This window comes from Ranitomeya imitator, chromosome 3 (genome assembly GCF_032444005.1).
Source record: "Ranitomeya imitator isolate aRanImi1 chromosome 3, aRanImi1.pri, whole genome shotgun sequence".
NCBI lineage: Eukaryota > Metazoa > Chordata > Amphibia > Anura > Dendrobatidae > Ranitomeya > Ranitomeya imitator.
Window position 1 is genome coordinate 133803649 of NC_091284.1, and position 12697 is coordinate 133816345.

At 42.0% G+C, this 12697-nt stretch overlaps 1 protein-coding gene across 1 annotated transcript in view; it reads right to left on the bottom strand.

Annotated features, from left to right (window-relative positions):
• Positions 1-12697, bottom strand: part of PHEX (phosphate regulating endopeptidase X-linked) — a 467693-nt gene that overhangs the window by 401711 nt on the left and 53285 nt on the right. Inside the window, exon 2 of the mRNA XM_069761473.1 lies at positions 8626-8691. Within this exon, the coding sequence (XP_069617574.1) occupies positions 8626-8691 (66 nt within the window). The remainder of the gene's footprint in view (positions 1-8625; positions 8692-12697) is intronic.

The following is a 12697-nucleotide window of genomic DNA, read 5'->3' on the forward strand; positions in this document are numbered from 1 at the left end:
AAGAATGAATGGGGCCATGTATCGTGAGATTTTGAGTGCAAACTTCGTTCCATCAGCAAGGGCATTGAAGATGAAACGTGGCTGGGTCTTTCAACATGACAATGATCCAAAGCACACCGCCAGGGCAACGAAGGAGTGGCTTCGTAAGAAGCATTTCAAGGTCCTGGAGTGGCCTAGCCAGTCTCCAGATCTCAACCCTATAGAAAACCTTTGGAGGGAGTTTAAAGTCCGTGTTGCCAAGCGAAAAGCCAAAAACATCACTGTTCTAGAGGAGATCTGCATGGAGGAATGGGCCAACATACCAACAACAGTGTGTGGCAACCTTGTGAAAACTTACAGAAAACGTTTGACCTCTGTCATTGCCAACAAAGGATATATTACAAAGTATTGAGATGAAATTTTGTTTCTGACCAAATACTTATTTTCCACCATAATATGCAAATAAAATGTTAAAAAAACAGACAATGTGATTTTCTGGATTTTTTTTCCTCAGTTTGTCTCCCATAGTTGAGGTCTACCTATGATGTAAATTACAGACGCCTCTCATCTTTTTAAGTGGTGGAACTTGCACTATTGCTGACTGACTAAATACTTTTTTGCCCCACTGTATATATTCTAGAATACCCAATGCGTTAGAATCGGGCAACCATCTAGTCTTTGTTATATATACTGCAGGCTCTATTCGAATTTCAGGCGGCTGCTATAACTACATATAACTTGACAGCCAGTTGTAGTAATGCTAAGGGTTGTCTATGAAAACTACAGCCAACATTATCCAGACAGCATCCATGTGGGGGTTGGCAGGTTAACCGAGCATGACCCAGTGATGTAAGACTACTTGAGTCAGCATGCCTTGGCAGTGCACAGCTGTCATGGGATGCTGACTAGGAGTTTTAGTTCCTATGCCCACCCCCATCTGCCCTGACTATGCTGCCAGTGAAACATTTTTCATCACTGCTAGCATACCTCTGTCCTGTCCTTAGGTGACGTACCCATATTGAAGGTTATATGATTCAATATTGTGTGACACATACAGTTTTTAGCATATTTTCCCCCAAGTCAGTTATTTAGTATATCCCAAAACCATGCCTTCCACTGTTTAGGAAAGTTCATTATTATCAGATTGAGGGATCCTCTTGAATGAAAGCATTAACCCACTTGGCATTTTCCAGGTTTTGCTATCTCACAACCTGGAATTTCACTGTAAAAGCTTTGCATCAGTTCATATAAAGAACATGCCTACAGCTGTGAACATTTGTTTTTATTTTTATTGGAAAGCAAACAACAAAAAAGACAAAATAACTGAAAACTTCAGTGTGCATAACTATACACCCCCATAAAGTCATTCCTTTGAAGCGCCTCCTTTTGTGGGAATTACAGCTGCAAGTTGCTTTGGAGAAGTCACTATGGGTTTTCCACATCTTGTCACTGGTATTTTTGCCCATTCGTCAAAGCAAAACTTCTCCAGCTTTTACAAGCTAGATGATTTCCTCTGGTGAACAGCAATCTTTTCAAGACTGACCTCAGATTCTCAATTGGATTAAGGTCTGAGACTAGGCCACTCCAAAACATTTTCATGTTTCCCCATAAACCACTCGAGTGTTGCTTTAGCAGTTTGCTTTGGGTCATTGTTTTATTGGAAAGCGATCATCCATCCCAGTCTCAAATCACAGATAGACTCAAACAGGTTTTGCTAAAAAATGTCCCTGTACTTTGCACCATCCATCTTCCCTTTGACTGAGACCATTATCCCTCTCCCTGCTACCAAAAACATATCCACAGCATGATGCTACCACCACCATATTTCACTGTGGGGATGGTGTTCTTGGAGTGATGAAATGTGTTGGTTTTGCACCAGACATAATGTTTACATTAGTGGCTAAAAAAAAGTTCAATTTTGGTCTCATCTGACCATAGCACCTTACTCCATACATGTGGGGATTTTCCCACATGTCTTGACAAACTCAAAACAAGCCTTACAATTTTTGTGTGTAAGTAAAGGCATTTTTCTGGCCACTCTTCCATAAAGAACACCTTTATGGAGTGTGCAGCACATTGTGATCGTATAGACAGAAACTCCAGTCTCTGGTTGGGAACTCTGCAGCTCCTTCAGGGTTACCTTTGGTCTTTGTGCTGCCTCTCTAATTAATGCCCACCTTGTCTGAGACTTTTGGTGGGCAACCCTCTCTTGGCAGGTTTGTTGTGACACCATGTTCTTTCCATTTGATGATGATGGATTTAATGATGCTTCAGGGGATCATTGGAGATTGGGATTTTTTTTATACTTCAACCCTAACTTGTACATCTCAACAACTTGTATGTCTCAATAACTTTGCCCCTGACTTGTTTAGCGCTCTCCTGGGTCTTCATTATGTTGTTTGGTTAGTGGTGCCTCTTGCTTAATGGTGTTGCAGCCTCTTTGACCTGTCAGAAAAGTTGTGTATATACTGACATACCATGTGACACTTAGATTGCATACAAGGTAAGGTAATTGAAGATAATCATTTACACCAGAAATTTTTAGGGGCTTCATAGCAAAACGGTTGAATATATAAGAACTTTCCAATTTTTATTTATTTGATCCCATACATTAATTTTTGCCTATATTTTTCTCACTTCATCAATGTAGACTATTTAGTGCTGATGCATCAAAGACAAATTGGATTAGAAAACTATTTAAAAACACGTTGGAATGTAACAAAATAGGTAAAAATCTAAGGGGGTGAATACTTTCGCAAGCCACTGAAGTCTTGTTCGCTCATTTTTCAAGGGTAAAAACTGTTGCACTTTATAGTATTAGCGAAATGAATGATATTTCCAAAATCTCATACACATGCTGCTTTTTTTCTCCTTGCAGATTTGAACTACTGAAATCAAATCTGCAGCATGTCAATTCTTTGGTTTTGCTCACGTTATGTATTTGATTTGCTTTTAAAAATGCAGCGTTTTGCAGTATGGGCAAAGTGAGTGAGATTTTTTGATACTTCATGCGCATGCATCTTACTTTTTTCCTGCAGATTTGAACCTTCAAAGCATTTTTTCATATCTGCAGCATGTTCTTTCTTTCAGCGTTTTGCAGTTTTTTTTTACCCATTCAAATGAATGGGGAAAAAATGCAAGTAAAAACGCATCAAAAACATGCAGGTTTTACATAGCATTATTCATGCCAACACTCTGGTTTTTGGAGCAGAAAAATAAATGTACTGCAAACACTCAACTTGTGCATATTCCCTGATACTATAGATTAGGCCTATTAATGCTGTAACACCAAACACAACCATTATTACATAAATCAACCTCTGCCAAGGAAAGAATGAAAAGCGCCTTCTACAAGCAACTGATAGTTGGTGATACCAGACCCCCACTGTTCTGTCCAGGGCCGGTTTTAGGCAAAGTGGGGCCCTAGGCAAAAGTTGAAAATGGGCCCCAAATGCTAACATATTGCACATCACAGAGAAGCATTTCTGTTGTATTTAAAAGCGCTGAGTTCAGGCCGCTAAACGAATGTGATCGACAATAGTGAAGTTGTTCGCTTGTTTCCCAGCCTCTTTACATCAACTGAGAAAGAATGATGGGAACAGAACAATCACTAATAGATTAATCTGTTCCCATACAGTATCATGTTATCAGCAGCACATCTACAGTTTACACCGGTGATGTGCTGCTGAGAACAAGGATTTCTGTTCTGGCCTAAACAATCCAATCACTCGATGAATAGGCTGCATTTTGCTTGTTTAGTATAATACACCCCATAGTCCTCCATATATTATAATGTGCACCACAGTCTTTCATATTGTAAAATGCACACCCTATATTCCTCTATATAATATAATGTGCCCCATAGTCCTCCATATAGTATAATACACTTCCTACAGTCCTCCATATAGTATAATACACTCCTCAGTCCTCCATATAGTATAATACACTCCTCATAGTCCTCCATATATTAAAATACACTGCTCAGTTCCTCACATAGTATAATACACTCCCCATAGTCCTCCATATAGTATAATACACGCCTCATAGTCCTCCATATATTAAAATACACTGCTCAGTCCTCCACATAGTATAATACACTCCTCATAGTGCTTCATATAGTATAATGCACCACAATAGTCATCCATGTAGTACAATTCACTTCCCATAGTATAATGCACCACATAGCTCTTCATATAGTATAATGTATTCTCCATAGTCCTTAATACAGTATAATGCAGCCTCCCCACAGAGTATAATGCAGCCACCAGTTAGGGCTGGCGGAACGCACCGAGTAATTAGTAGAGTAGCATAGGTGCGTTCGCAGCCCGGGGTCCACCATGCAGGAGTCAGACCTGCTGCTAATAGATGGCGGCAATATTTGGCGGTATTATTATTATTATTATACATTTTTATAGCGCCATTTATTCCATGGCGCTTTACATGTGAATACGGGGCAAATATAGACAAATACATTAAACATGAGCAGATAACAAGGCACACGAGTACATAAGGAGGGAGGACCCTGCCCGCGAGGGCTCACAGTCTGCAGGGGGTGGGTGAGGATACACTAGGAGAGGGAAGACATGAGTTCCGTCACTCGGTCTGAATATGAATGAACCCTGTTGCTACACAGAGTTGTAAGATTCCACGTGGGAATAATACCCTAACTAGGGTTGTGCTTGCTCAGAAACTCTTCCGTGCTAACCGCACACAGGAAGGAACCTGATGCTAAACCAAGCAGCTAATTGCCCCCACTGACGCTAACTGCCTGCCTGAGATTATTCCCAAAGCTAGACGAACACACACCACATGTAGAGAGATTGGTAGTGTATCAACTGGCGACAAGCACATACACAAATGATACTAGCGCATAACCGTGCGGCCATGCAAACCTTTTATTGTTGCAGCAACTTCCGGACCTTCCTAGAGGACCAATGGGAGTTGCAACAGGACCTGAGTGTGTGACCCCCAACCTCCAATGAGAAGTCTTCCTTTGGGCATGCTCAGAAGGGGAAAGCAGGACTTAGTCCCAGAGGCGTCTGCTCGCTGCTGACCAGTACTGGCTACAATAGTTGAGCCTGGAAGAGCAGCAGCAACCAAGCGCAGAGTATCTGCCTGAGCCAGACGCTGGGACCGACGTCTCTGCTGAGCAGACTCCACTGCGGCTGAAGAAGAATGGGAGACCGCAGCGGAGGTAGTTCAAGATTCCCCCTGTCCAGTGGCGGGAACTCGACACCTAACACCACCCCTCAAAATATAATGCAGCCTCTCCATAGAATATAATGCAGCCCCCTTATATAGTATAATGTAGCCCCTCCATAGAATACAATGTGGCCCTCATATAGTGTAATGCAGCCCCCCATAGAATATAATGTAGCCCCCTTATAGAGTATAATGAAGACCTCCATACAATGGAATCTAGCCCCTCATAGAATATAATGCAGCCCCCCATATAATACAATGTAGTCCCCTCATATAGTATAATGTAGCCCCCTCATAGAGTATGATACAGCCCCCCATAGAATATAAGGTAGCCCCCATAGAATATAATACGGCCCACCTCCCCATAGAATATAATGTAGCCCCATCAAAGAGTATGATGCAATCCTCCCCCATAGAATATAATACAGCCCCCCATAGAATATAATGTAACCCCCACAGAATAAAATACAGTCCACCTCCCCATAGAATATAATGTAGCCCCATCAAAGAGTATGATGCAATCCTCCCTCATAGAATATAATACAGCCCCCCATAGGATATACTGTAACCTCCCATAGAATATGATACAATCCCCAATAGAATATACTGTAAACCCCCATAGAATATAACACAGCTCCCCATAAAATATACTGTAACCCATCATAGAATATAATGCAGCCAACCCATGGAATAAAATGTAACCTCCATAGAATATAATACAGCCCCCCATAGAATATACTGTATCCCCCATAGCATATAATTCAGCCCCCATAGAATATTATGTAACCCCCCATAGAATACAGTCCCCCCCGAGAATGTCCCCACAATCCAGTACTCACTGATATATTAAAAAAAACCAACACACAATCCTTACCTCTCCTCTTGCCCCGCGCTGCTCCAGGCCCGACTCCTGTCTCAGCGGCGGCACACAGTTGGTGAGTGATGAAGTGAAGTCATCGCCCACCTGCAATGTCAGAGGTAGAGGGGAATTATGGAAGAGGGAACGTCATCTTATGCTCTCTCCTCCATCATTGCGTTGAACTGTACCGGCGTCATAGACGCCGGCATAGTTGAATGCGGTGGCGAGGGGGAGTCAGCGCTGGTGACTCACGGGCCCCATAGTGGCTGCATGATGTGCCGCTATAAGCGGCACACCACTGGCTGGGGGCCCTGGGGGAGCGGGAGCCCTAGGCAGCTGCCTGGTCTGCCTGCCACTAACGCCGTCCCTGGTTCTGTCCTATATAAAGGATAGATCCTCAATAATCATGTCCTGAAAGACCCATTTTGGTCTGTTCCAACTTCACAAACCTACTGCTTTTGACTGATAATATTGTCCTCTCCCTCTTAAAGGATATTTGTCATTGATTATGCCCTTGCTATATCTCAGTTGCACTTATTAAACAGTCCAGACTACAGCCTGTAATTGTGCGGCGCATCAATCCACTCTGAACTGGACCACATTTCAGTCCTCTGAGACTCTTTTTCTGTACATTTTTACTTCCAATAATACAACTATACCTCTTCCCTGCTATGCATTCTTTACTCACGGCTATTTAATGCTTTCCTTTTGCTTCCTTCTCTTCAAGCACTGAGATGGAATCCCATATCAACTAGAACAATGAAAAAGTGATTTGGCACCAGATAACAATTATCATTAAGGTAAATGCGGAGCTCTGCTTCCTAAAAGGGTAATCTTCATAAATGAGAGCAAGAAAAAAGCGTCACTCACCATTCCTTAAAAAGTCCTTTAATGGGAACCTGTTAGCAGGATTGAGCACAGCAACCTACAGACAGTGTCAGGTTGGTGCTGTTATACTGAATAAAATGATACTTTCGTTAATTAAATCCATCTTGTGGTTGCTGTTTAATCTTTATTTGCAGTTTCTGTTTAATGATAACTCTTTTCCTTAGTTATGTGTCTATGCTTTATGAATGTTATATTGAATACCAAATTTGACTGACATATGAGTCCAAAAGTACTATTTGCAAAGAGAAATACGTTGAATTATATAACATTGATTAACATTCAAGAAAGCTTTGCTCCATATATAAGGTAGCCCTTTTTGAGGAACCTTAGAGAGAATAAATTCTTTATATGCTCTAGATATTTATCCATTTTTTGAATGTGCTTATGGCATGGGTATAGTAATTCCTGTGCTCCTAGGTCCATATGTGTGTATTTATCCACTGAATCTTTTTAAACAGTTGTGTGTTAATATTTGTTAAATAAAAATGTTTTTGAATTTTTACTTGGCATGTGCTTCAGTTATTTGTAGGTAGTATGTTATTTTGGAAGCGCCATTTGTGACTAGGTCATTTCCTTTTGATTATATGCTATTAGTTTTTGTAGCGTTTCTGGTGAGGAAAACACAGCGGGATGTGAAACCCATTTATTTCTGTGATTTTCCTATGTTTAAACCGTAATGTCTTAGTATCAGCACATGACTATGGCTATTAGTATTAGTATAGTTTAATTAAATTAGTGGTTTGTGTAAAAGTAAAGTATGCCTGACCAACTCAATGCCCTACCATTGTATAAAAGTAAACAATGCCCTACCAACTCAATGCCCTATCATTGTATAAAAGTAAACAATGCCCTACCAACTCAATGCCCTACCATTGTATAAAAGTAAACAATGCCCTACCAACTCAATGCCCTATCATTGTATAAAAGTAAACAATGCCCTACCAACTCAATGCCCTACCATTGTATAAAAGTAAACAATGCCCTACCAACTCAATGCCCTACCATTGTATAAAAGTAAACAATGCCCTACCAACTCAATGCCCTACAATTGTATAAAATTAAACAATGCCCTACCAACTCAATTTCCACTGCTGTTATTACATTTGCAATTGTGTATTTTTCATAAGTCCACGTAACCTTAGAGTGGAAACAAATCTAAACATTGGGATTCTGAAAAACGCATAAAAATGCAGCAAGATCAACACAAATGGCATCAAAACCTGTGTTTTTCTTCTACAGCATTTTTTATTAAGAGATCAGGTTTTGACTGCAGAAAAAATGCATAAAAAAAGCAAAGTGAGAACATTGCCTAATGTCTGTGTAATGTTCTTTAAACCCATGTTGCTAAGTATTTATATGGACACTAAAATCTGTGCCTCCATGCCCGGGCAAGGAAAGTATGAATAATTGAATACATTACATTGTACCCTTTTGCTTTTCCTTTGAGGTTCTTTGTGGATGTTATCTTTTTATATTAGGTGTTTTACTATTTCAACAACCCCCAAATAAAGTATGGATTACATTCGTAGAATCAGCACTAATAACACTAATAACAATGAAATCTCCAGAGAAAAAGAAGGTTTAGTGCAGAAATATCCATGCACAACCCTTGAAGAAGAATAATGAGAGTTGTATCCATGACTTTTCATAATTGTTTCAGGGATTAAATATTATTGTATCTTTCTGTGCAGACTTACCGGCTTCAATGCATTCTGGAGTTAAACAATAGCGTTCCTTGTGGAAATTAATAAATCCTTGAGTGACTGGCAAAAAAAAAAAGAAGACAGATTTGCATTAGTTATCGCCATGATGACATTTAGCAGAAGGCTGCATTCTGTAAAATATAAATACCTGCGTTGTGCACAGAACTGTAATGAGAACATTCCCTTTTATGGTGATTTTATTAGTATAGATACCACAATCTGGCTCCCCATTATTGCATACAGATGTTTCTCATGTTCTGTTCACCCGTTTCTTGGAACTATCAATATTACCTAGCCTAGTGCTCCTTTTAATATAAATCTACTTTCTCTAAATTAGTTTTATCGAACATTTTTACAGTCATAATAGCATACGGTGCCAACAAATGTAAAAAACACGGGTGTAAGCAAACTTATCACCTGCAGCGAGAGAGAATACAGAGACTAGTCCCACGCTGCCCCCAGCTGGCTTCTCCTGGCGCTGCTGCAGGTAATTGACAGGTTTTTTGTTATGGGAGAGACCTGTCAGTCATCTGCAACGGCGCTGGGAGGAGTCGGCTAGAGGCGGCACCAGACTAGTATTATCTCTGGCTTTGGTCCCCTGGTGGAACTTTTAAGCTCTGGCAATTCAGAAAAATCAGGTGATACTTTTCCTTTATCATATCTATTTACAGCCCAATTGGCATTACACTGTGGCCCAAATTTCTGTAATCAATGGGGAAAACTTGAATTGGTTTTTGTGATAAATAATACTAAATTCTTCCAATCGAGGAAAGGAAACTTGCCACAAGGTATTCTCCATGTAAAGTTGGGCCAGCACCTGTAGGCCCTCATATACATTATTCTAGAATCTACTATATAATTGTCTAAGGGTCACTTCCGTCTGTCTTTCTGTCTGTCACGGATATTCATTGGTCGCGGCCTCTGTCTGTCATGGAAATCCAAGTTGCTGATTGGTCATGGCAAAACGCTCACGACCATTGCCATGACCAATCAGCGACGGCCAGAGTCTGGCAGCGAAATGGCCGCTGCTTTACTGCCCTGCAGTCAGCGCTGAGTGGTCACACAGGGTTAATGCCAGTGTTAACGGACCGTGGTGTAACGCACTCCATTAACGCTGCTATTAACCCTGTGTGACCAACTTTTTACTATTGATGCTGCGTATCTAATGTTAAAAATAATAATAATAAAAAAAAGGTTATTCTCACCCTCCGACGTGGCGCGCTGTACTCGGCAGTGCAAACGGCAGGTTCCGGTGCCAGGGATGCTATGCGAGAAGGACCTGCCATGACGTCACAATCATTTGACCGCAACGTCATCACATGTCCTGCGCTCATACCAACCCTGGGACCGGAAGCTACCGCGTGCACCGCACACAGGCGCCAGGACTTCAAGGGGCCCTCGGAAGGCGAGTATATGTTTATTTTTTATTTTAAGTCTTTTTTAACCACTCATATAGTGCCCACATTGCTATATACTACGTGGGCTGTGTTACATACTGCGTGGGCTCTGCTATATACTACATCTCTATGCTATATACTATGTCACTGGGCGATATACAATGTGACTGTGCAATATACAACGTGACTGTCCAATATACTACGTGCTCTGTGCTATATACTACGTAGCTGTGCAATATACTATGTGGCTGTGTCGGTTCTGTCATATACTACGCCGACTGTGCAATATACTACGTGGCTCTATTATATACTACGTGGCAGTGCAATATACTACGATATACGACGTGACTATGCTATATACTACGTGGCTGACCAATATACTACGTGCCTGTGCAATACACTACGTAGCTGTGCAATACACTATGTGGCTATGTTATATACTACGTGGCTGTGTTATATACTACGTAGCTCTGCTATATAATATGTACGCTGTGTTACATACTACGTAGCTCTGTTATATATACGTCGGTTGTGTTATACGTAGCCTGTGCTATATACTACCTACATATTCTAGAATACCCGATACATTAGAATTGGGCCACCATCTAGTGCTATATATGTCCCCAATCCGCTTTGCAAGGCAAAAAAATAACTTATATTATGCTTACATACTGTGCTCTCCAGTCCGATGGACCACTCTGGTCTTGATCCGACGCCTCTTTTCTTCTTGGAATCGCCATCCTCCTTTTTGCTTCATGCAAATGATGCATCCAACATCATCCACGCAGTGTCCTCCATCGCACTACTGCACAGGCATACTTCTTTCTGCACTGCACTTTAATGCGCATGCATGGTGAAAGGCCAAAGAGCTCCAGCGCATGCGCGCTACAGTACTTAGCTCTGCCCTCAGCAGGCAAAGAGAAGTGTGCCAAAGCAGGAACACGATGGAAAAAACTCCACACAAAGGAGAACAGAGAACGCAAGAAGGGAGGAGACACCAGATCAAGACCAGACACATCCATCGGACCAGTGCACGCCACAGGTGAGTGTAATAAAAGGTGTTTTTTTTGCCTTGAAGAGCGGACTAAGGACAGACATGTAGTATTCTAGAATGCAGAAATAGAGGGCTTACTGGTGCTGGAACTTCTTTATATGGGGAAAACCTGGTGACAGGTTCCCTTTAAGGAGTTATCCAGTGTCAATTTCTTCCACACCAGGTACTGTGAGACACTGGACATGTGTTACCAGATAGACTTGGCAGGTATCATTCACCTGTCCTATTAATTCAAATTGAAAGCATGCACGATACCTGTGTATGATCCTACTGTACGTGAGCACTGGCAACCCCTTGACGTGCCTGTGTTACAGCTATCATTAAGCACTTAGCCTTGCAAAGGATATAGACCCCAGAAATATCAGACCTTTAGTGTTCTAATCCCTAATTCTGCTCTGTAGAGCCTGAAGTTTAATCAATAAAACTCAACGCACCCTTATTGAACAAAAAGGTAAATGTGTGACATTGCGAGGGGCCCATTCCGTATTGTGTCTCCAAAATTCTGGTCAAAAACTGCTTAAAAAAAAACTCTTGGAAAATTCTTCCAATTTATTTCTATGGACAAGCCACTTTTGTTGCTCATATGAAAAGTTTTTTGAGCGCCTTTTTGTCTAGACAAGATCTTGAAAAAAGAGTGCATGCTACTTCTTTGAAGTGAGTCCTAAAGGAATCTTCTACAAACTAGCCACTGAAAACTGCAAACAATGCTTTAGGAAAAAAATTCCAATATACTTTTTCTCTGAATGATCCATTCCTGATTTATGCTTACCCCATTAACGATCGCCGATACGCCTTTTAACAGCAGCCGCTAAGGGTACTTGAACCACAGCGCCGTTAATTAACGGCGCTGTGGAAAAAGTAAATAGCGCCCCCCAGAGTCCGATTTTCTCTGGGGTCTCGGCTGCAGGGGGTAGCCGAGACCCCAGAGAACATGATTCGGGTTTTTTTTTACTGACCCCGCTTTTGCGATCGCCGGTAATTAACCGTTTACCGGCGATCGCAAAAAAAACCCCGCAATTTCTTTTTAATTTCTCTGTCCTCCGATGTGATCGCACATCAGAGGACAGAGAAAAGGGGTCCCAGATAGCCCCCCGATACTCACCTGTCTCCCTCGGTGCTCCTCGTGGCTCCCAATGGGCGCCGCCATCTTTTTCCGGCAAAAAAATGGCGGGTGCATGCGCAGTGCACAGGGAATCTTTGGGGTCTCGGCTGCCGGGGGTAGCCGAGACCCCAAAGAACATGATCGGGGTCGGTTTTACCGACCCCTGTTTTGCGATCGCCGGTAATTAACTGTTTACCGGCGACCGCAAAAAAAAAAAAGTAATGTGCAATTCTCTGTCCTCTGATGTCATCGCACATCAGAGGACAGAGAAATAGGGGAATTCAGGGACCCTATTATACTTACCGGTGTCCCTGGGTCCTCCTGCGTCCTTCTCCTGCTCGCCGGCGTCTTCATGGGGAAAGAAAATGGTGGGCGCATGCGCAGTGCACCCGCCATCTGTCGCCATCTGCCAGCCGGCAGGAGAAGAGCAGCTGGGGCTAAAATTAGGGTTAGGGTTGGGGTTAGGGCTAGGGTTAGGGTTAGGGCTAGGGTTAGGGTTAGAGCTAGGGTTAG